Source organism: Tursiops truncatus, chromosome 3 (assembly GCF_011762595.2).
Source record: "Tursiops truncatus isolate mTurTru1 chromosome 3, mTurTru1.mat.Y, whole genome shotgun sequence".
Classification (NCBI taxonomy): Eukaryota; Metazoa; Chordata; class Mammalia; order Artiodactyla; family Delphinidae; genus Tursiops; species Tursiops truncatus.
The window spans coordinates 170,521,017-170,544,320 of record NC_047036.1 but is presented as its reverse complement, the minus strand read 5'-3'; the positions used below and the strand labels follow the sequence as shown (position 1 = coordinate 170,544,320).

General features: G+C 57.3%; 1 protein-coding gene and 1 long non-coding RNA gene across 4 annotated transcripts; one reads left to right on the top strand and one right to left on the bottom strand.

Annotated features, from left to right (window-relative positions):
* Window positions 1–515: 515 nt before the first annotated feature.
* On the bottom strand, window positions 516–3,041 carry LOC141278415 (uncharacterized). The gene is made up of 2 exons (XR_012331167.1): window positions 2,547–3,041; window positions 516–1,823 (listed from the first exon to the last, which is right to left on the bottom strand). It is a non-coding gene; the product is annotated as an uncharacterized lncRNA (long non-coding RNA).
* Window positions 2,987–20,743, top strand: PWWP3A (PWWP domain containing 3A, DNA repair factor). 3 transcript variants are annotated; one of them, XM_073803562.1, is made up of 14 exons: window positions 2,987–3,042; window positions 4,050–4,178; window positions 4,753–4,838; window positions 6,146–6,216; window positions 7,724–8,455; window positions 9,592–9,693; window positions 11,375–11,445; window positions 12,755–12,831; window positions 13,293–13,353; window positions 14,775–14,850; window positions 15,189–15,239; window positions 15,654–16,090; window positions 17,230–17,318; window positions 20,425–20,743. In XM_073803562.1, exons 2-14 carry the CDS (start codon window positions 4,125–4,127, stop codon window positions 20,477–20,479), a joined length of 1,962 nt encoding a protein of 653 aa, XP_073659663.1. In that variant the 5' UTR covers window positions 2,987–3,042; window positions 4,050–4,124; the 3' UTR covers window positions 20,480–20,743. The 3 variants fall into 3 exon arrangements, with proteins under 3 accessions (XP_073659663.1, XP_033710822.1, XP_033710823.1); XM_033854931.2 differs by having other exon boundaries at window positions 3,026–3,165; XM_033854932.2 differs by lacking the exon at window positions 2,987–3,042 and having other exon boundaries at window positions 4,162–4,178; window positions 6,078–6,216.
* Window positions 20,744–23,304: the final 2,561 nt, after the last annotated feature.

Sequence of the window (23,304 nt, the reverse complement as noted above, 5' to 3'; positions counted from 1 at the left end):
GGGACTTCCTGTTTCAAGTCTTAGCTCTGCCTTAGACAGGTGACTTAACCTCTTTCTAAGTTTCCTTGAAAGTTCCCAATGAATCACATCTGCTGGTATAATCCTCTCCCCTTATATCTGAACTGGCCCTGTGAGTTGCTTTCACCAAGAGAACATGGTGGAAGCGAGACCGTGCCAGCTCCAAGCCTACACCTTAAGAAGGACTGGCAGTGTCCACCGTTGTACTCTTGGGAACCCTGAGCAGCCGTGTAGGCAACAAGTCTGCTTCCCTGCTGAAGCGAGCATGTGGAGGGGCCAGGCCCTGAGAGCATGTGGAGAGACAAACCCGACAGGCCCAGGCTCTGGCTGACTTGCCAGGTGAACACAAGCACCCATGTGGCCACTGGCGAGACCAGCAGAAGAACCACGCAGCTGAACCCAGGCCAGACTGCACAACTGTGAGCAAACAACTCGGTTCTTTCAGCTAATGGGCTTCATGGTCCTTTGCTGTACAGTGATAACCAAAACAACGGGGCTGATTATTATTTTTTATCTTTAAATGCATCATAGTAACGGTATAATTCTTTTTATTTATTTATTTGTTTGTTTATGGCTGCCTTGGGGCTTCGTTGATGCCCACGGGCTTTCTCTAGTTGCAGCGAGCAGGGGCTACTCTTCATTGCGGTCCGCGGGCTTCTCATTGTGGTGGCTTCTCTTGTTGTGGAGCACGGGCTCTAGGCACGTGGGCTCAGTAGTTGTGGCGCACGGGCTTAGCTGCTCCACGGCAAGTGGGATCTTCCCGGACCAGGGTTCGAACCCTTGTCCCCTGCATTGGCAGGCGGATTCTGTTTTTTTTTTTTTTCCGGTACGCGGGCCTCTCACTGTTGTGGCCTCTCCCGTTGCGGAACACAGGTTCCGGACGCGCAGGCTCAGCGGCCAAGGCTCACGGGCCTAGCCGCTCCACGGCATGTGGGATCTTCCCAGACCGGGGCACAAACCCGTGTCCCCTGCATCGGCAGGCGGACTCCCAACCACTGCGCCACCAGGGAAGCCCGGCAGGCAGATTCTTAACCACTGCGTCACCAGGGGAGTCCCGGGGCCGATTATTATACTAACATTTTAGGGTTCTTGCGTTAAATAAAATTAATAATTGCAAAGTGCATATAGTAGTGCCAGCATAAAGTGTTTCAGTCTTAGTTGTGATTTTATTAAATGTCTTCTCCATCAGGCTGAGTTCCCTGAGTGCTATTTTCCTCACCACTGTATGGCCAGTTCCTGTCACCAAGTAGTCTCTCAAACATTCGTTTAAAGAATAAGCACACACCCCAAATCATCGAGACTCACAGCTGCACCAAAGGGTCTACTTCTGAAGCAGCACGAATGACTGGCAGAGTCAGTGAGGGAACATCCTTTGACAAGATCCACCCTTCTCAGAGTCTGTTTGGCTTTCATTAAAAGTTTTTCCCCTTCTACTGGAAATGCATCATAAATATTTCTTGTTACCGAAGACATTTCAAAAAATAACTTCGATCATGTTTCAGCTAACCACACCTCTACTGTTGGACATCTCAGGGCCTCCTGATTTTTTCCACGATATAGGTAACGCTGCAGAAAACATCACTGCACACCCATCTTTGTGCACATCTGATTATATCTTTACGATAAATCTCTGGAAGTGGAAATTGCAGGGTTGGAGGGTCTGCAACGTTTTCGAGGCATTTGACAGATAACGTCAAGTCGTTTTCCAGAAAGGTACCAATTCACACGTCTCAGCAGACCCGAATTACGGCTGCCCATCTCACATCCCGCGCTGGGCCCGGGCCTGAGGATTTCTCTCACCTTTGCTAATTGGATGATGGCAGAAAAAACGTATTATGTTTGTTACTGAACCATGAACCACGTCAAAGATGAAGACGTGTTTACACACACACACACACACACACACACACACACACACACACACACACACACACACACACACACACACACACACACACACACACACACACACACACACACACACACACACACACACACACACACACACACACACACACACCCCCCCCCCCCCCCCCCCCCCCCCCCAGCGACCCAGCCGCACCACGGAGGAATCTGTATTTTCTCAAAGAGCATCCAAATGGCCTGTGGACTGAGACGCCCCGCCGTGTTTCCATGCATTCGGGGCCCTAAGGAGGCCACGAAGGGACCCCGCTCAACACCTTGATCTTGTGAACAGGGACTCCGACCGCCGCATGACCGGGGCGAGCGGCCACCTGGCCCTGCGTGGGCTGCACCGGTGTCCACGGCCCCCTCGCGACCCGCCGCGTTTGACACAAAACTTCCCCAAACGAAGCGGGCCGAGCAGAACCGGCTCCCGAACGCGGCGCCACGAGACGCCGAACCCCGAATTCTGCCTTCGACCCAACAGACACTCTGGGTCCGGGCGGAGGGGACACACTAGCGTGTGCGGCCGTCTGTGGGGTCGCCACCTCACACACCTGAACCCCACACTGTGTCTTCACACCGACCCCACGGCGACCACCGTACTGACGCGGCCGGCGGGGTACCTGCTTCCCGGGTCACCGCCCACACAAGTGGGTCATGTGCGAAACGCACGACCACCCCTCTGGTGGGCGCGGGTCGGAACCGCCGCGACGCCTCACCGCAGGCGCCTCAGGCCATGGAAGGTTCTGGAAGGCTCTCGAGGCTTTCCTCAGGGCCTCGGCGGGGAGGGGCCTCGAGAGCCAAGGGGGCCTGACAGGCGCAGGCAAGAGGAGGCGGGAGCACGGGCCACAAGATGGAGGTCGCCGCCGTCGCCGCCCACCTCGAGCCCGCAGGCCCGCCCGCGCCCTTCAGTCAGCCTAGCGCGCGCCCGCCTGTCTCTCTGCGCCCATCCGGGCGGAAGGGGCGGGGCCGTGGCGCGAACGCGGGCTCCCCATTGGTCGGCGGCGGGGGTGGGGCTTAGTACCGCCGCCAGGCTGGCCCCGCCCCCGGCCCGCGGGAGCGGCGGCGGCGGAGGTGGCGACGGCGGCGGCGGCGGCGGCGGCGGCGGAGGCGGAGGCGGTGAGCGCGGGCGCGGACGGCTGCGCGTGGGGCGGCGCGGGTGCAACCGCTGTTGGACCGCCGCGGCCACCTCGCCCTCCGCACCGGGCTCGGGGACGCCGTGCTGGGGAGGCGGGGCGCTGGGTGAGCCCGGCGGGCTGCGCCCCTCGGGTCGTCCGGGCGGGGGCTGAGGCGGCGGGGCGGGCCTGGGGGAGGGGCGAACCCCGAAAGAGGCTTCCCAGGGCGGTAACCCGCCCTGCCGCGGGAGCCCCCGTCTCTGTTCATTGAACCCCTTTGCTCTCTAAACCCCTTTTCTGCCTGGACCCCACTTCTGCATTCTGAACCCCCATCTCTGCTCCCCGAACCCCTACCTCTGCTCCCTGAAGCCCCTCGTTTGCTGCCTGAACCCCTATCTCTGCTCCCTGAAGCCCCCCCGCTCCCTGAAGCCCCCATCCTCTGCTAACTGGACCCACCCTCTCCTGCCGGGGTGAACCCCTCTTTGCACAAACGAACCCCCCCCACGTCCTTTTCTTTACTGTCACCGCCAGACCAGCCTTCCCCATTGATGTAATCAACGGTCTGCAGCTGTCCAGTCCTTTCAGGGACACGGCAGCCAAAAGAGCAGTCATTTTCCTCTCATTTTATTTTTTTGCGCTGTGGTCAACTGTTAACTCCCCAAACATGGGAGGGTTGTAAGCTTTGATTGTTTTTAAGCTTTGATTGTTTACAACGCCTCTCCCGCCGACGTTGGAGGCAGGCTGATTTATTCAGGAGCCTTTTAAAAGTAATCTAGACAGAACCTTTGGGAGGGACTTTGGCTGTATTTTATTTATGAAAATCATCCAGGCGTCTCCCTAGGCACTGAGGCCAGTCACTTCTTTTTGGCATTGAGCCCACTCATTGCAGGATGATGGAATTGAACCATCTCCTTGAGGATCAGCCCCGCTAACCTTTGCCCTTGAGGGTTGTGTCTGCGCTGAAATGGGAAGCAAACGATGTTATAAACCACCGTGCAAATTTTGTTGCAGGGCACATCGCGTCAGACCTTCAAGTACTTTGTTTGTGCCAAATCATTATTGCTTACCACATGAGTCTAAATCACGATGGATGCCAAGTATGTCCTCTGCAGATGGAAAAAGCGATTATGGCCTGCAAAGGTGACAGCCATTCTTCTGTAATTTCAGGAATTAGAAATGACTTTCGGGTGACAAGTAAAATCTTTATCAGGAGATACCTAGGAGCTGCTTCAGCGAAATAATTGAGTCTGAACAGTTGGCGCTCCTCTCCGTTGGCACCGATTCTCCCTCCTTCCCCGTCTAATGGGGTTTTGGTTGAGTGCTTACAAGGTTATGCTTCCGAAAGTGTCTTTTTTTTTCCTCACACTGGGGAAAAAAAAAAAACAAATTTAACAGAGTCAGCCATAAAAAGGCATGTAAGGCTGTAACTCAAGGAAATAGCTGGCCGGGAGCCCTGATAGTAAATAACAGGAGTATCTCGGGGAGACTTCCCAGCAGCATAGTGGGAAGAGGGCCAGATAAAACCCTGGTACTGGTCTGGATCTGCTGCTGCACCTTGTGCCTCGGTTTCCCTGCCTCTGGAGTCCTTTGCTCCTTTAAGAATCATCTGCTGCATTTGTATTTATGGGTCGCCACGGCTTCTTACATTGTGTTAGCTGTTTGTTGTGTCTTAGTAACAAGGCTTTGTTTTCCTTCTTCTTTTTTTCTAATGTAGGTCTTGGCCGGAACTGAGAAGTCAGCCAAAAATAAGAGAAAAAAGGAATTTTTTCTACACGTTCAGATACTTTCCCTAGACAAAAAGTTAAGTGTTGTGTTTTTGTGATATTATCTTTTTTCCATATGGGATTTCGGATACCACCACTCCTTCCCCAAAAAAGCGAAGAGCACTCTTAAGGGCTTCTTATTTTTTTAGTTATAAATGGGGTCAAAATAACCCAAAGAGGAAAACAACTGATTTTATTTCACGAAAGTTTGGAAATTGAAGATGCATACGAGGTACTGATGTCCAGCGAGATCAGTACAAAAATGGAACGAATGTAAATTAAACGGGAGGTAAACGCTCGTTGGGGTTCAAGTAGGGCTGTTTCCTTCCCACAGATGTATTTGTGTGTCTTTTTTTCAGAAACTTATGTAACAGTCCCCTGAGTTTGGGGGTATTTGATGTTTGAGCCTGTGCCTCTCATAAGAAACTGTCGTTTAGCGTTCAGAAGGCAAACACATGGGTGTGGGGGAAGCACGTTACGTTGTGTTCTTGATCGTCCGTGGTGGAAGGACGTAGATGACCGGGAAGGATTAAAATGCCCAGGTCATGTGTGTCTGACGGGAGAATTCCCAATTCTAAATAGAGAATGAAACCAAGTCAGCTCCTGCCCCTGCCTCCCTGCGTCCCCATCCCTCTTTCTTCAGAGCCGCTCCTAAGCCTGCTTAGTCCACAGCTCACACTTTCCCTGAAGCTGGGAAGGTAATTGAATACTCGAGTTTGAAAGGAAAGCCCATCCTTTTAAACTAAAACACACCTGCTGGTCTGTAAACAGCTTTTAGTGACATTATCCTCTACCCTGAGAATCTAACAAAGGAGTTATTTGTGCAGTTGAAAGTGGGATTTGCCGCATAAAAGTCACAATTTGAATTCTTTTTTTTTTTTTTTTTTTTTGCGGTATGCGGGCCTCTCACTGTTGTGGCCTCTCCCGTTGTGGAGCACAGGCTCCGGACGCGCAGGCTCAGCGGCCATGGCTCACAGGCCCAGCCGCTCCGCGGCATGTGGGATCCTCCCGGACCGGGGCACGAACCCGCGTCCCCTGCATCGGCAGGCAGACTCTCAACCACTGCGCCACCAGGGAAGCCCTGAATTTATTTTTGCTCTTAAATCCAGCCAACCTTTTCTGTCTTAAAAGGGGAAAGGAAAAAACAAAAAAACATTCACCAGGGTCCTTGCTGCCTCTCACCTCAGGTGCATGAATTCCCAGTTGGCCGTGACTTTTGGTTTGAGTGGAAGGGTGCAAAGGAAGAAAATGAATCTAATTCTTTTGTCGTTTAAAGCAAAACATGTTTGAAAACGTCTTGGTGGCATGGCTGGTGGCGTATAACGGCCGTTCCTGTCCCTGCAGAATTAAGGTGAAAAGCACGGGAGCCCAGATCCTGAAGAAGTCTCACATCGAAGGCATCGCTTCCTCGTTAGGTAAGACCATGTTTTTGAGTAACTCTGAGGTTTTAATGAAGTAAGAGGCAGTTTGGGAGAAGATGGAGACTCGGGTCTGCAAAGCGACCCTGTTCAGGGTTTCCCCTTCATACAAGGGAACGTGATTTCCCTGAGCTGGAGGAGATGGGTCTGTTTTCTTCACCCTTTCTAGAATTTGCCCCTCGAGCCCATCCTGTTCTTGACTCCCAGGATGGCCAGTGGTGGCGTCAGGGTCCACAGGCCACATCCGCGGCCCTGCAGGCCGTGCAGAAGGGGGGCGCCTCCCTGAAGAAAGGGAGAGGCTTTTCCTCTTTTTATGTTTTTTGCTTATCGCGTAGCAAGAGTGAGGTGCTTCTGTTGCTGGTCTGGCCTCCGCCCAAGGTCTGAGAAGCAGTTGGATGTGTATTTAAATTCTATCGCTGAGCCCAGGGGAGAAAAAAGGGTGTGACTGGCACCAGCCTTGCTGCCACGGTGTCTGCGGGCTGTCGGGGCGGGGGGCGGCGTGAGGCGGGCTGGAAGTGGAGCCCAGACTCCGGCCTCCTTGGCGTCTCGTCGCAGGTCAGACAGACTTGGCCTGAGCCCGGCCCAGCTCTGCCCAAGGTGCACACACCCTGGGGGAGACAGACCGGGCACCGGCCTAGGCGCGCCCTTCCGCAGGCCCAGACGCGGAAGCGTTCTCCCTGCTGAGACTGGGAGTGCTTACTTCACGTGCGGAGAGCTTTCTGTCTTGCATAAAGGTTACCCAGGGTATCTTCCAGAGGTGACTGTGACGTAGGGTCCATGTTCCTGCGTCTCTGGGGAAACAGCTCTCGTTCAGAGCACGATGCCCACCTCGGGCGGCAACGACCAGCACCTCTCGGATGCCGTGACTGTCCGTGCAGCCCGTGTTGGGGGGCCACTTGCTTGTGGATGCCTTTGCCTTTAGACGGGCAAACACTGTGTTGATGGAGGCGTAATCTATGCCTGCTGAGCTGTGGCGTCGCCTCTGTCCCCTCGTTCAGATAAAGAGCACGGCGCCTGCGCGTCAGAGTGAACGAGGAAGGCTGTTCAGGCTGAAGTTCCCAGGCCCCTGGTGCCGCTTGCTGGCTTGGAAACGCCCTTGCAGAGGAGCCTCGTAGCTGTCTGTTCGTCACCCCCACCCCAGAGTGCACTGCCCACAGAGTTCTTATTTAGTTGGTGTGGGTTTCTGTTGACCCTGATTGAATTTGAAACTGTGAGGCTGAGAGAGGATCGGACAAACTCTGAATAGGTTTTGCCAGCGGCATTGTTTTGTAACCTGGAGGAATGTATCTCTGTAACCCAATCAGGGTAGGGTCAGTCAGTTTGCTTTTGGGAAAGGGAAACCTTGCAGCCCTCAACTGTTGTTTTGTCGTCCGGGTCCCTCCTTTGGGAAGATGTAGGTGAGAAGCGTCAGCCTCCCTTCAGGTGCCGAGACCAGCGATCCCAATGAGACGCCCCAGCCGGTGGAGGGCCCATCACCAGGCTTTGCTCCTTTTCTGTCCTTCAGCCTTGCAGAACGAGGTTGCTGCCACGCCCCTGGAGGAGCTGGCCTACAGGCGGTCGCTCCGCGTGGCTCTGGATGTTTTGAATGAGAGGACCCGTCCGCGTCAAGGACGCTCTTCCAGGGAAGAGAGGACCACTCAGTCTCTGAGAGTGAAGCCCACGGAACCGGCCTCCTCGCTCTGCCACTCCAGCCCTTCGCCTTTGCTCCACGAAGATGCGTCGGGCAGTCCTGGGCACACGAGGAGGGAACGTGCGCCCCAGAGGCTGTCCGGCCTGCCCGCTCGCAAGGAGGACCCCGGGTGCAGAGTGGACCACAAGAAGGGGCTCGGGAGAAGCGGAGGCCTGCGCGCCCGAGCTGTCTCCTTGGCCGGCAGTGGTGCTCAGGACGGACGGGGATCCAGAAAACACCGGGCAAACCGGACGGTGAACCGGACAACGACACCGAGTAAACGGGAGAGGAACCTAGCACGGGGGCCCAGCTGGGGTCAGGAAGCGCCTCCGTCCTCAGAGGGAGCTCGGGAGGAAGAGAGTGAGATGGTGGCCGGCCTGGCAGCCCTGCGCTCCTCTCCCGGAGGTGGGGCCGAGGGTCCTCGGGGCGGCCCCAGTGCCCGTGGCCACCCTGCCCAGCACCTGTGCCCGGACAGCGGCCAGAGGCCGGGGCCCCGCATGGCTCCGCGCAGCCCCACTCAGCTCGGCCCCGCAGAGGAGACCAGAGACGCCTGGCTCCTGGAGGGAGGTAAAAGCCCCGGAGAGGAGGAGGCGTGTGCCGGGGAGGGGGCGGCGTCTGCTTCTCCTGTGGCCCATCCGGAGCCAGACACCCGTGTTTTTTTTTTTTTTTTGCGTTACGCGGGCCTCTCACGGTTGTGGCCTCTCCCGTTGCGGAGCACAGGCTCCGGACGCGCAGGCTGAGCAGCCATGGCTCACGGGCCCAGCCGCTCCGCGTCCCCTGCATCGGCAGGCAGACTCTCAACCACGGCGCCACCAGGGAAGCCCCACCCGTGTATTTTTAACCAGATCCTGAATTAGATTGTTACCAAGATAGATCCCAAGCAGAGATCTCCTAAGTCCTTTTCGTCTGTCTCTCCCACTGGGCTATAATTACCTCAACTGCTCCCAAATACTTGTGTGTTTTTATTTTTGTTTTGAAGCGGAGGGAGGGAGTGGAGGGGCGCGGGGCGGAAGCATGTGGCTGTGATAATGCTGCATCTGCTCCCCGAGGATTAATTCCTTTCTTCTTCCCGTGGCAGAAGCCATGATGCACTCCCGTTAAATTGGCAGGAATCTCAGAAGTGATTAACTCACTTGAAAGGCTCCTGACTTTTTAAGGATTCCCGTGTCGTGTATTTTTGTGTGGCTGCAGCCAGGCGCTATGATTCCTTCCGTTTGGACCTTGTAGCATCCCACTTAGTTTTGAAATGCTAATTTGCAAATCTTCATTTCTGCACGGCTGATACCTTGCGCTCTGCCTGCCCCGCAGTCACTCCTGGGTTTCTGCCTTTCTTCGGCCCCTGAAAGGGGCCTTCTCCCCAGCGCTGGAGGCGCGGGGATGGTTTCCCAAGGGGCCTGGCCCCAGGGCCACCCCCTCCCCGCGTGTCCGAGGGCGCCTGCGTGAAGGGACAAGCCGCACGCGAGGACCACTTGCCCAGTTCCTCCACCTTCCCTGCTTGCGCTCGCGGTCTCTCCTGCCCTCCTTTCTCTCTTATTCTGTTGAATGTGCTTTAACCGACGTGCCCTGCCTGAGCGAGGCCGCGAGGAAGTCTGCGTCGCGGCAGCTTTGCTCTCTGCGCCGATGCCCATGTATCAGGAGGTGTTGTTCCCGGGCTGAGTCCCCAGGACTGTGACGGGGAAAGTCTGATCTACCCTTGTTGGCAGCCCGTCCACCTTCTGAAGAGTCAGTGGAGTTGGACGCCGTGAACTCTCTCCTGGCAGAGGACGAGGAGGACGAGGAGCCCCCGAGAATCCTCCTATACCGTGGTGAGTGGGCGGCGCCTTCCTTGGGGGAGGCCTGCGGTGCCTGATGTCCGGGGAAGGTCTCTCGCGGCGCTGCCTGGGTTTCGTCCTGAGCCGAGGGCTTACAGACAGGGAGTCCGGGGTCCGCTGTCCAGGACAGCCACGTGAGGGGGGCTCCCTGGGGTGCGACAGCCCAGCCTCCCTGCTGTCCCCTCAGAGGGGACGGAGGACGGCAGCCAAGTGAATAGATGGGCTCTGTCGCCACCACTTGGGTGTGGCCTGGCGCTGCCTCGCAGCCTTCCCGGGTGGCGTCCGGAGAAGCAGGGGCTTGGCGCCCCCATGTGTGCACAGTGCCCCCGCCCCCGGGCACAGGTCAGCTGCCCCTGTCCTCCCCGGAAGGGGGTCAGACACAGGCCCCAAGGTCAGAACCGGCCAGGAACGGAAAGCTAGTTTGCTTTCAACTAAATAACTGAGGACCGGTTTCAGTATTAGACTCGCCCGTTAACCGTTAGTCTTAACGTGGTCTGGGGGTGGTTTTGGATCTCTTTATTGTGAAACATTTACGCGTGCACAGGCTGCAGCACGAGCAGCACGGGAGGCCTGGGGGCTTCTCCTGCACGGCCGGGGGGCTGGCCTGGAGCCACCCCACCCCATCCCCCCCGTCGTCCCCACGCAGCAGGCTCCCTGCCCTTTCTGTGTACGCGAGTCTCGGGCGTTTCCCGCGGGCTCTGCCGATTGTTCCTGGTGGCGGCTGGTTACTGGGGTGTCTGGATGCTTCCGCCTGGGCTGCAGTGCCTGGGCTCCTGGGGAGTCACTGGGGTCAGCTCCCCGCGGGCTCGCTGGGCGCAGGGGGACCGCTGTGCCTTCTTGCAGAGGGCGTTTCCGTCCCCGTCTCCACATGGGGGTCAGTTACAGCCCCAGAAACCCGGGCGTTGGCTCTTTTCTCCCGGTTTTGTCTTCCATTTGGTTTTGGTTTGCTGGTGTTTTGGCCGGTCGGCCCGGGTTGGCTGTCTGCACCCGTGACCCTTCGTCCTGGGGGCCACGACGCTCCTCTCGCGGGTGACCAGCGCTCTGTGTGTGCCCCAGGCGGCTCCCTGTGCCCCAGGTCCCCTTTCTCTCACAGCCCTTCCTCCTGTCAGACACCACAGCGCGGCCGGTTCTTGAATATTTGAGTTATTTACACATTCTGGAACTTTTTTGGTTGAGGATGCAGTTAAATTTTGTTGAGAAGTTACTTGTAGTTATCTTACGATTGCTTGAATAGTTCTCTTTATTTTAACCCTTTAAAGCCCCCAGTTTCCCAGACAGATGAGCTTCTCAGAAATCCAGTCCCCATATGGGGTCTTCATTGTGTGCTGTGGTCTCCTTTCTGTTTATGTGCCAAGCTCTTTAAAAAGTGCTCTATCCTGGAGTAACCTGAGGCTTGCAGAGCAGCGGCAGAGGTGGCACCGAGCCCCCGCCTGCCCCTGTCCCCACGAGCACGGCACACGGTCACTGCTAGGAAACCAGCTGTCGCCCTGGCCGCGCTTGTGGTCGGCATTTGGGTTCCAGGGGCAGGAGTTACAAACCTGCCCCTCAGACTCTCGGGTCGACGCTGGGCTTGAACAGTGTCTCCGTGGTTGTGTTTTCTCCAGCGGTCGCTTTTCGTGCCTGGTATGGATCTAACTTGTCTCTTTTTGTTTTCCTTTCTTTCTTTCAATTCTAGAACCACGTTCGTTTGAAGTAGGAATGCTAGTCTGGCTTAAATACCAAAAATACCCCTTCTGGCCCGCAGTGGTAAGAATCCTTCTCTGCCCCCTGCTTGCTCAGTTGGTCCCCCGAGCCTGAGGTCCAGCGTCCTCCATTCTTGACACCAGGACCCGGGCAGCTGGTTCACTGTTCTGTTGTTACTGGGGAAACGCTGGGTACATGAGCATCGACGTGGACACGTTTCCCTAAGGAAAGGGGGTCTCAGCCTTCTGGCACAAAGGATTGTGAGGCTTATAGGTCAGGTTTTTATCAAGCAGGCTTAGAAAGCCCGCCTCCAAAAAATGCCCACAGTTTGCTCATTTTCAATATTCTACATTTCAGCTTTTTAGCGAGCAGATTAGGGTGGGCATCGGTTGCACAGCAGGTGTTTGAGGTCCTGGCTGTGCCCCCAGTGCAGGGGACACCCTTAAGTGTGGCTGACGTCCTGGCTGTGCCTCCTCCGCCTGCTTGGACGGTGCCCATGGTCAGTTGGAGAATTTGTGAGGCAGGGGCACCACCCGGTTGCCCTCGCTCCTGCCATTTCCACCTTAATTTCCCCCCCGCTTTGTCTTCTGGCAGGGACAGGGTCCTGATGGTTCTAGCTGTAGTCCTTTAACTTCTAGGAAGAGGCAGTGGCGTGTAAATCCGAAAGATAGCTGCCACAGTGGAGCGGCTTTTGTTGTCGAGATGAGTCTGAGCTCGTCCAGGTCAGCATGGCCTCCTGACACGTGACAGACCGTCCCGGGAAGGACAGAATGAAATCTTTGCGGCACCTGTAGATAGAGCGCAGACGTGCAGTTGAGCCGGGGTTGCCGTGCAGCTCCGTGGCAGGGTTTGGGGGGCTGATTATCGGGGACCCTCGCTTCCCGAGGTGCCGTGTCCCCCTGCGGTTGGCAGCCTTCTCCCCGCCATTCCGCTTTCCCCAGTTTCCGGGGGCCCTGCTGGTTCATGGGTGTCAGTGGTATGCGGGCTCCAGCCTCACCCACGGCGCTGGTGACACGGAGGGGGGGCCCCTCCGGGGTCCACAGCCTGCCGCCTCCCGCCTGACCTCTGCTGGGCCCGGCGGGGCCTCCCGGAGCTCGCTTTGCCCATCCCCCAGAGTGAGGAGGATCGCGCCCTGAGCCGAGCGGAAGTGCTGAAGGCAGCGGCCGTGATTCCTCTTGTAGAGCCCTGGCTCTGCTCGGTCGGAGCGGCGCTGAGGGCCATGCGACGCTTTCTGAGCGTTCCCCGGTGTCGGCTGTCAGTCCAAGCCGGCTGCGTTCCTCGTCACATGCTTGACGAGGTGACATCAGGAAAGTGTCGAAAACCCACGACCTTCTGGGTCCTTGACACCTGGTTTTCTTGGATCTGCCAACAGGTCAAAAGCGTCAGGCGAAGAGATAAGAAAGCGAGTGTGCTTTTCATTGAAGGAAACATGAACCCCAAAGGGAGAGGGTAAACCCACTGTTCTCTGCTCTTGCCGAGTGCTTCTGGGTGGAGGCTGGCGAAGGGGGCCGGGGTGGGGTCCAGAGCCCCAGATGAGGATCCCTGTGAAGGTGGTGTTCAGGGACGCGGCCAGATGGTCGGGTTTTCCAGACTGCTTGTCGGCTTCCAGAGTCAGCCCTGCCGGACGCTCCTTGGGCCCCCGTTTCCCACAAACTGCAGCAGAGTTGGCTCCCTGCAGGGGCCGTGAGCAGCCCCCTGCCCAGTCACCCCCCTAGTCCTTGACTGAGGGCAGGAGCACCGTCTGCCCGGAGCCGGCCTGGAAGTGTGGGCACACCTGGGCCCGGCTCCGAGGGGCTCCCTCCACCGACGAGCCGGCGCTGGCAGAGGCCCGACGCTTTCCCAGAGGAAGGACGCTTTTGGGTCGCGAGATGGGGCTGGTTCCCGTGAACCTCTGCTCTCTCTGCTTCCAGCATCACGGTGTCTCTCCGGCGACTGAAGCACTTTGATTGTAAAGAAAAGCAGGCGCTTCTGGTACGTGGATGGTGGTTTGCGCTGCTTTGAAGGGCTGGCTTGGTGGCTGGTAACCACCACGAGGCCCTTCAGACAGCGGTAGTTGTGGGAGTGGCGCCTGGCCTCGGCTGCTCCGCTGGGGGTCACTGCCCCTCGGGCGGCTGCTGGCCGTTCCCCACTGAGCAGGTTTGGCGTGGAGGACAGGGCGCCCTGCGCAGAAGGGAGGTGGGTGAGCCCAGGGCCAAGGCCCACAAGTTGCGGCTGTGTCTGAGCCGCCCCCGGGAAGGGCACCATAGACCCCGAGGCCTTGAGCCTGAGTGCCACATACGTCAGGGAACACCATCGCCGTGGCCCTGTGACTGGCCCAGCCCGAGTCCCCAGGAGCTGGTCCACACGGTGCTGTCTGTTAACTCTGAAACACCCACCACTTCGTTGTCCCAACTTTCAAAAACACAGACTGCGACTGGGTCGGGCAGTGGGGCCCGTGAGCCCCGCTCCAACGTGGGTGTCTGCTTGGCCCCCGGTCAGCGGGCTCTGCGCTCGGCATGGGGTGATGCCTTCCCGTGTGGGAAGCAGCGTCTGAGCTGGTTCCCAGGGTGAGTGGGATGCGGTAGGGCTGTCGGGGCGTCTCCCGCCGACCATCTGTTCTCTGAGGGCAGCAGGCCACGGGCCTTGAGTGCGGGCACTGCTCGGAAGGTCGGCACCCACGCTGGACCCAGCCTTGGGCTCTTGGGACCGGAGGGCGGGGGCAGAGGGAGGGGAATCGAGTTTGAGATTCGTGTGCCTCAAATACCTGAGGAATGGGTTTTATCGCAAGGACGCCTGGGTTCAAGAAGATGGCACGTGGGTCTCGCGGGACCCGGATGCCTGGGCACGTCCCCTGGAAACGGGCCGTGGGAGCTCAGGCATGTGCCGGCGCCACCCTGCTGTCGCAGGTGCTGGTCAGCGGGCCTGGCCACGGCCCAAGCACCCTCCTCCTCTGGAGCTGCCTGCCCCTCCCATCACACGCCTGTGGGTCTCAGGCTGGTCTCGCTGGTCATCCCAGCTTAAGGGTTCTCACCGGGGGTGACGGCCTTGGGTGGTTGTGAGGATCACAGGCCAGGGGTCCCTCCCCCGGGGCAGCACTTCTTCCCACTGACCGTGTACAGTCGAGGGCCACGGGCCCAGAGGCGTCTTCCACGGGGTTCATCTCCTGCAACCTCACGTCTTGTCAATCTGATGGCCTGTCAGCTGCCCTGCGGTGGGTTTTCGCCCTCCTGCTCTCAGGGTCTGTGGTGTCTCTCTCGGCCCCGAGGGCTTGGCACACAGCCCCGGCCCCAGACATGCCTCGCAGGGAGCCCTGTGTGGGGGCGTCTGCAGGCCCCTTCCTGGACGAGGGGACTGAGGACGCAGGACCTCGGAGGTGCTCCCGGCTGACGCCCGCCGTCTGGCTTTTGTTGCAGGACGAGGCCAAGGAGGATTTCGACCAGGCCATCGGCTGGTGCGTCTCCCTCATCACCGACTACAGGGTCCGACTGGGTACGTGGGGCTCCGGTGCTCCTGCACGAAGTGACGGGGGGCAGCAGTGCGGGGCCTCCCCTGAGGGCCCCCGAGGGCGGAGGGTGGCCCGGTCCCCATAGCTGTCTAGCCCTGCCCCGAGCAGGCTTTCTCCCCATCCCTGCGGATGGGCAGGCGCCTGGTGGAGGCTCATCCTGGGTCTGAACAGAACAGTTTTCTTTGAATCGGGGTTGGTTTCCATCTGTCCCAGGTCCGGCCATGGGGGGTCCTCGGGCTTGAGGTCAGGGTGCACACCGGCTGGACGACCCCGCAGAGTCCAGTCCTGTGTGTGACCTGACTTCCCTTCCGCCCCTGTGCAGGCTGTGGTTCCTTCGCAGGCTCTTTCCTGGAATACTACGCGGCTGATATAAGTAAGTACACCAGCAGCTCCTTTAAGGTGGGACCCGCTCTTTTGCCCGTTAGGAGCGGCAGTCTTCTTTGAGCTCTGGAGGGGTGTGTGCGGCGGGCAGCGCGCCCCAAGCCTGAGGCCTACGGTCCAGCCATGCCTGGGTCCACGGGGTCCCCTTGCTTCCCTCTGCCGTGGGGCCGGGAGGGCGGCTGCACACCCACACCTGCCGCCAGCGCCCAGGTCACCCGCCTGGCGCCGGGGCATCTGCGTGGCCCTTTCCCTGCCCTCCTGTTACTGGCCTCTGCAGGGTGCCGCTGAAGCAGGGTGGAGGGCAGAGCTGGGACGAGGGGCGGGGGTCCTACTGGGGGGAGAGCCCTCGGGGACCGTCCCGGCACAGCCGAGGGCGCCCAGTCACGGGAGTGCGCTTCCTCCGCAGGCTCCCCCGTCCGCAAGTCCATCCAGCGGGACGTCCAGGGGACCAGGTTTCCCCCGCTGAGCGGGGTGGGCCCCGAGCAGGCCTTGGCAGGGAACCCGCGGGGCAGGAGGCCGGCCTGCAGGAAGGTGCTCCCTGATCGCTCGCGGGCCGCCCGGGACCGGGCCAACCAGAAGCTGGTGGAGTACATCGTGAAGGCGCGGGGTGCCGAGAGCCACCTGCGGGCCATCCTGAAGAACAGGAAGCCGTCCAGGTGGCTAAAGACGTTCCTGAGCTCGGGTCAGTACGTGACCTGTGTGGAGACCTACCTGGAGGACGAGGAGCAGCTGGACCTGGTGGTGAAGTACCTGCAGGGGGTGTACCAGGAGGCGGGCAGCAGGCTGCTGGCACGCAGGCACGCGGACGGCATCCGCTTCGTCCTGGACGTGCTTCTGCCCGAGGTGAGCGCCGGCGGACCCTGCGGCACCCTGGGGTGCCGGGGCCTGGGCGTCGTTCTCCAGAAGCCTTCCCGGGGCGGTGCCGCCTGAGCCGTCTCCCCGAGGTGCTGTGGGCTGGGTGCTGCGGCCTGGGCCCCTCGGCTGGTCCCTGGCCCAGGGGAAGGGGAGCTTAAGCTTTGCGAACGCGCTTCAGCTGGGGCGCGGGCGGTCGAGGAGCTGGTGCACGGCCCCTCGGCCGTTCTTCAGTTCAGGGAGGATGCTGCTGGCCATGAATGAATGTGTGGGAAAATGTCACCAGGCTCTAAAGTGTTGAGCTTTATCGTTGTGGAGGTTTCAAATACGTTAAGAAAAATTAAGTAGCGCCGTGAACCCTCACGTGTCCGTCACCAGCTGGAATAGTGTGGCCTTGCTCCACTTGCACCTCTAGTCCCTCCTTCTGGATTGTTTTTTATCCGTGCATACTTTCATGTGTGTCTCTACAAAGGGTGATCCTGCCCCCTGGGGACACTGGGGGATGTCTGGGGTTGTCTGTGGTCGTCACGAGTGGGGGGCTTCTGCCATCCTGTGGGTGGGGACCAGGATGCTGCTCCACAGTCCAGGACGGCCCCTGTGTCAGCTGTGCCGAGGGGAGAGAGACCCTGCTCTGAACCAGAGGAACTCTTCAAAAATAAATAGCTACGATACTATGATTTCACTCCAAAAAGTAACAGTAATCTTTTGATATCAGACATCTATTGTATATTCAGATTACTTCTTTGTGTTTTCTTGTTTTTTTCCTTTTTTTTTCTTTTTTTATGGCCACACCACACGGCCTGTGGGATCTTATTAGTTTCCCAACCAGGGATTGAACCCAGGCCTGGCAGTGAAAGCATGGAGTCCTAACCACTGGACCGCTAGGGAAGTCCCCAGGTTCTGCCTTTCGCTGCTTTTAGTGACATGAAGTTTCGTCTCATCCAAAAGAGAGCATTGTAGATTTAATTAGGAAACACCAGGAGCAGAGATTTTGCAGACTGCACGAGTGTTGAGCTGGGAGGGCCCTGGCGGCCGGGGCGTGGCTGGACCACCCGCCCACGCGGCCTCCTCCAAGCTCCGTGCGAGCCGCCGGGCCTGGCCCGAGCCTGACGTGTGCTGCCCTCTTGCAGGCCATCATCTGCGCGATTTCCGCTGTGGATGCTGTGGACTACAAGACGGCTGAGGAGAAGTACATACGAGGACCTTCACTCAGCTACCGGTAGGCAGGCCGCGCTGCGTCCCGAAGGGCTTCGTCTCCACGCGCCGGCGGCTGCGGTGGCTGGGCTGAGGGGCCCTGGTCCGAGCGGGCAGAGCTGGGCCCGCCACGCCCTGCGTCCTTCGTGGGGCTGATGTTTGCCTCCCCAGCGTTCTTCCCCGTTGCCTCGATGCCACGGCTATTTGAGGAAACAGTGAGATTAAGCAGCAGCCGCTGCCCGGACGTCCCTGGCTGGCGGGAAGAATGCGGTGATCAAGATGTTCCTCTCACGTTGCTGTGGTTAGCGCCCTGGACTGGCGGTCTGGAGCCCCTAATCCTGTCTCTGGGCGGGCTGCCAGGCCTCGCTGGGAGCAGGCGGGGCCGCGTGGCGGTGACAGGCTGAAGACTCAACTAGGGTCTCGTGGTACAGACTGTCCCCAGCCTCAGCGGCTGCCCTGCACACCCGGTAAAGAGACGGTGCTCCCGGGAGAGTGAGGTCTGAGCGGCCCATCTCCAGCTGGCACCACCCTCCCGCTCGGGCTGCCGGTCGGAGGGCGTCCTGAGTTTCCCGCAGCCTCAACCGGCTGCAGGCGCCCCAGATGCCTATGGAGGGCCATGGGCTGTGCCCCGGCCGCGCCCTGCCGCCTCAGGCGCCGAGCCTGGGCAGCCAGGGGTCCCTTGGGCCGGGTGTCAGTCGGGCAGTGGGTCTGTCCTGGTGCATCCACCTCCCGCTTCTTTTCACACCGTAGTTGCGTTTAGGTTCTTGTGCACAAACCATCGAGCCTCGGCACCACGACAGGGTTTGGGTCTCCTCTTGGGGTTCTTAGGCTGCTGTGTTCTGTTTACCTTTGGGTCGTCCCCCTCAGGATCATATTCCTTGTTGATCCTGAGAGGGGCAGCCAGTCAACTAACTGATCATGTAATTTTTTGTTAACAGCCATTTTAAAGGACAATTTGCTGTTTCACCAATTTTTCTTTGTAGTTTATTTTTCTTCATTGTGGTGAAATACCCATAACGTAAAATTCAACGTCTTAACCCTTTTAAGCGCACAGCTCAGTGGCATTGAGCACATTGACACTGTTGGGCAACCATCCCCACCATCATTTCCAGAACTTTCTCATCTTCCCAAACTGAAACTTGGTCCCTATGAAACACTCACTTCTCTGTTCATGGTTTTTTTTTTTTGTTTGGTTGTTTTGTTTGTTTGTTTGTTTGTTTGTTTTTAGCGGTATACGGGCCTCTCACTGTTGTGGCCTCTCCCGTCGCGGAGCACAGGCTCCGGACGCGCAGGCTCAGCGGCCATGGCTCACGGGCCCAGCCGCTCCGCGACATGTGGGATCTTCCCGGACCGGGGCACGAACCCGTGTCCCCTGCATCGGCAGGCGGACTCTCAACCACTGTGCACCAGGGAAGCCCTGTTTGTTTGTTTTTAATTGAAGTATAATTGATTTACAATATTATGTTACTTTCAGGTGTACGGCAAAGTGACTCAGTTATATGTGTACACGTGTGTGTGTCTGTGTTCTTTTTTTTAGATTTTTTTCACTACAGTTTGTTACAAGATACGGAGTATAGCTCCCTGTGCTATATAGTAAATCCTTGATGTTCATCTTTTTTATATATACCAGCGTGCATCTGTTAATCTCAAACTCCCACTTTATCCCTTCCCACCCTTCCCCTTTGGCAACCATAAGTTTGTTTATGTCTGTGAGTCTGTGTCTGTTTTGTAAAGAAGTTCATTTGTGTCATATTTTAGATTCCACATATAAGTGACGTCGTATGGTATTTCTCCTTTTCTGCCTGATTTACTTCACTTAGTATGGGGATTTCCCTGGCGGTCCAGTGGTTAGGGGTTGGTGCTCTCACTGCCGCAGCCAGGTTCCATCCCTGGTTGGGGAACTAAGATCCCACAAGCTGTGTGGCGTGGCAAAAAAAAAACTACAATAATTCACTTAGTATGATAATCTCTAGGTCCAGCTGTGTTGCTGCAAATGGCATTATTTTGTTCTTTTTTATGGCTGAGTAGTATTCTATTGTATATGTGTACCACATCTTCTTTATCTATTCATCGATGGACATTTAGGTTGTTTCCATGTCTTGGCTGTTGTGAAGGGTGCCGCAATGCATGTTGGGGTGCATGTATCTGTTCTTTTTTTTTTTAAGATTTTTTTTTTTAAAAGATTTTTTTGATGTGGACCATTTTTAAAGTCTTCATTAAATTTGTTACAGTATTGCTTCTGTTTTGTGTTTTGGTTTTTTGGCCATGATGCATGTGGGATCTTAGCTCCCTGACCGGGGACGGAACCCACACCCCCTGCATTGGAAGGTGAAGTCCTAACCACTGGACTGCCAGGGAAGTACCTGTCTTTTCAAATTAGAGTTTTGTCTGGGTATATGCCAGGAGTGGGATTGCTGGATCATATGGTAATTCTGTTTTTACTTTTTTGAGGCATCTCCGTACTGTTTTCCATACTGGCTGCACCAACTTAACATTCCCACCAACAGTGTAGGAGGAGGGTGGAGGGTTCCCTCTTCTCCACGTCCTCTCCAGCATTTGTTATTTGTAGACTTCTTTTTTTTTTAATATTTATTTGGTTGTACCGGGTCTTAGTTGTGGCATGCATGTGGGATCTAGTTCCCTGACCAGGGATCAGGTGATACTCCCTGCATTGGGAGCACAGAATCTTAACCACTGCGCTACCAGGGAAATCCCCCGTTACTTGTCGTCTTCATAACAATGGCCATTCCGACTAGTGTGAGTGATACCTCACTGTAGTTTTGGTTTGCATTTCTGTAATAATTAGTGATGTTGAGCATCTTTTCACGTGCCTGTTGGCCATCTGTATGTCTTTGGGGAAATTTGGATTTAGGTCTTCCCGTTTTTCGATTGGGTTGTTTGTTTTCTGTTATTGAGTTGTATGAGCTGTTTGTATATTTAGGAAATCAAGCCCTCTTCAGTCACATCATTTGTAAATATTTTCTCCCAGTCCATAGGTTGATGGTTTCCTTTGCTGTGCAAGGGCTTATAAGTTTGGTTAGGATCCCATTTGTTTATTTTTCTTTGATTTCTCTTGCCTTGGGAGAGGGAATTGCTGACTAAAACGAAGTGATCTTCTTTTGGTTTTGCAGGGAAAAAGAAATATTTGATACGCAGCTCCTGGAAGAAAGGAGCCGGCGAAGCTGAGGCCGGTGGAGGCAAGGCCCTGCGCTCTGGAGCACAGGCGGGCCGTTGGCCTTCCTGACGGCTGCTGCCTCTGTTTTCCTGGCTCTTGTGGAAGGTACAGCTCCTGAAAGGGTTTGAAAGGACAGAGGCATTTTTTTTTTTTTTAACTTTACGTCATTACCTGTGACTGTACCGTGTAGGTTCACAGAAGGTGCACGTTTGTGTTTTGTGTTGAAAAGCACTGTACCCAACATTAAACAGGAGCTTTAAAGACTCTGATACGAACGTACGGCTCCCGCAACATCAGTGTATTTTTCCGTTTGTTTCCCTCCTGTGTGTGGCTCCTCTTATGACGGCTCCTGAGTTTGCTGTGCCTCTGTTACGTGTTTTTGAGGCAAACCCGTGTTTGTAAGAGGCAGGACCCGAGAGCCGCTGCTTTCCCGTGCTCTAGCCTCTGCTGGGACTCGTGCAGGAGAGCAGACGGACCGGCAGTCTTTCCAGCCTCTTTCCGCCCGGCCTCCATGTGGGTTTCCCCGCCCGGCCTTGTCACCGCACAGCCAACTGCCCAGATAGCTGTGACGATCCCACCGGGCTGCTGCGCCCCCCAGCCCGGCCAAGGTCATTGTGTGCACGGCCTGGGCCTGGGCCGTGGGGTCGCGGCCCGGCACCAGTGGAAACCAGTCCTTTGTCTGGAAGCCCGAAGCACAGATGGGTCCCCCGATGCCTGAGGGTTCCAGGCTCAGGGCCCCCCCCCCACCTTTGGAGAGAGTTGTGTGAAGGCCCGGTCCTTGACGTGGTCACAGAAATTCTGTTCTGGTTTAAAGCGACACACGGTGGATTATTTATTCTAAGCTGACGCGAGGCTGCCTGTGGAAGGAAACAGCCAAGTCCCCACCATGATGGCTGCGCCGCGGCATCTGAGCTCGGCCAGTCCTCCCTGAAGCCGGCACCGGCCAGCGAGCGGCCGCTGCAGAGGACAGTTGGGGAGAGGTTCTCGCAGGCGCTGGGGACACGGGCCCTGATCCTGACGGGAGGCTGGGTCCCTGCGGGAAGGAGGTGCAGAGATCACTGCGGGGACCTGCGTGTGGTGTCTCTGCTGGTTTTGCTGAAACCCAAGCAGAGGTGCAGACACGGCCCTGGAGGTCCCGCTGAGCTGCCCCCCAGGGCGGTCGGAGGGGCATCCCGTGTGGGCCAGGCTTGGGAGAATGGCCCCGCTAGCATCTCCACCGTGGCCTCGCTCCCTTCTAGAAAGGTGTAGACAGCAAGCCTCCTTGAAGTGGGTCAGGATGGAGAACAGGGTGCTCTTGTGGGTGAGGCATCCACGTGGACTATTCCGTTATCGTGAAGTATTTTTATATATCTGTGTTCTGAGCTCTGGTTGTGGAATTGAACTATTCAGACTGGAATTAAATGCCGTTTTGCAGCCCTGCCTGTTCTTTCCTGGGCCCCACGCGCAGCCCACCTCGGGCACTTGGGCCGGCCACGCTGTCCCCGATGGCTGCTTCTGGAGGCTCCTTCCCCAGCCTGGCTGGGGGGGCGGGTCCCATGTCAGCCCAGCCGAGCCGGTGTTTCAGGTGTGCCGGGTGCTGACCAGAAGTGCTGGAGGCTTCCGCTGCTCGGCGCCCAGCCCCATCCCGGTCCTGTGCCCCAGCAGGTGTCTTCAGTTCCTCACTCCCACTGTATTATGTTTTTGTTCGTCTTGATACTTTGTCCCAGGGCCACTGGGGCAGGCAGTGCTGGGTGGGCGTCTGTTGATGCCCCAAATTGGTGCTGGGTAGTAGTTAGGAAGGCAGAGCCAGCCGACCAAGTGAGGAATGTTCCAGGAGGAGCAGTGAGGTGGCCCTGGCCCCCGGGAAGCCAGCGCACTGGGCTGCTTCTGCATCAAGAAGAGAGACCCAGCACAACACGGGGTGCAGCCAGGGCCCCCACTGGCTGGCCCGTGGCCTCCTGCACCCCCGTCCACCACAGCCCCAGCTTCCCTGCACCCACCCTCACCCGGTGTCCCCCCTCAGCTGTCTGGGCTCCGGCCAGCTGGCGTCTCAGCAGCCCACACCTCTGCACGGCCACCCTGCTCCCCCACTGTGTCCCGTCCCCTCCCCAGGCGTCCACCCCTGCCCCGGTCACCTCCCACCACTCACAGCCACCCTTCCTGAACCTTTTTCAGCCAGACCCCTGACCCCAGACCCTGCGATGCTTGTCCTACAGTCGCTGTACCTTTCTCGCTCCAGCCCAGATGGCATGAGGGGACGATCAGACCCCCCGGTGTGAGGAGCAGTGCATCAACAAAACCACTTCCTGGAAGGGGGAGTTTTCCTTGTGTTCACTTGAGCACCTCTTTAAGTCTATCATTTATCTAGGAAGCTGATTAAGACGAGGGATGCACACACACACAGAATCTCAAATCAGACAGGCACGTCTATGCAGTGCGGTCAGTGGCCCTCCCCCCAATGCATGGCTTCTATGGCCAGGCTTTCCTGTCCCGGCTCCCCTCTCAGCCCCTGCACCCCCCATCCTCCTGCCCCTGCTCCGTCCCTTCCAGGTCCTGCTCCCCATCTCCTCCAGCCCTGGCTCCCCCTCCTCTCCCCCCCCCCACCTACCCATCTGCCCTCACCCCCTCACCCTCAGTGTTCCTGGAATTATGGTGAACCCTCTGTTAACTCCCTGCCCTGTCAGACCTGCTTCTCCGTTTCAGGGCTTGCCCTTGACAGTCCCAGTTTCCTGATGCAGGCTCTTACCTCCCCTATCCCCCGCTCCCCATCCAATCCATCACCCTGACAGCCGATGGCCCCTCCTGTATTAGTTACCCATCCCTGCCTTAGCAGTGTACCGGCCCCTGGCGGCTGGAA

Bases quoted from the DNA above. Each gene is read 5' to 3' on its own strand.
- PWWP3A (XM_073803562.1), top strand. From the start codon at position 4,125: ATGGATGCCAAGTATGTCCTCTGCAGATGGAAAAAGCGATTATGGCCT. The intron at 6,217-7,723 runs GTAAGACCATGT...TCTGTCCTTCAG, and splicing joins AGGCATCGCTTCCTCGTTAG to CCTTGCAGAACGAGGTTGCT. The intron at 12,832-13,292 runs GTAAACCCACTG...CTCTGCTTCCAG, and splicing joins ATGAACCCCAAAGGGAGAGG to CATCACGGTGTCTCTCCGGC.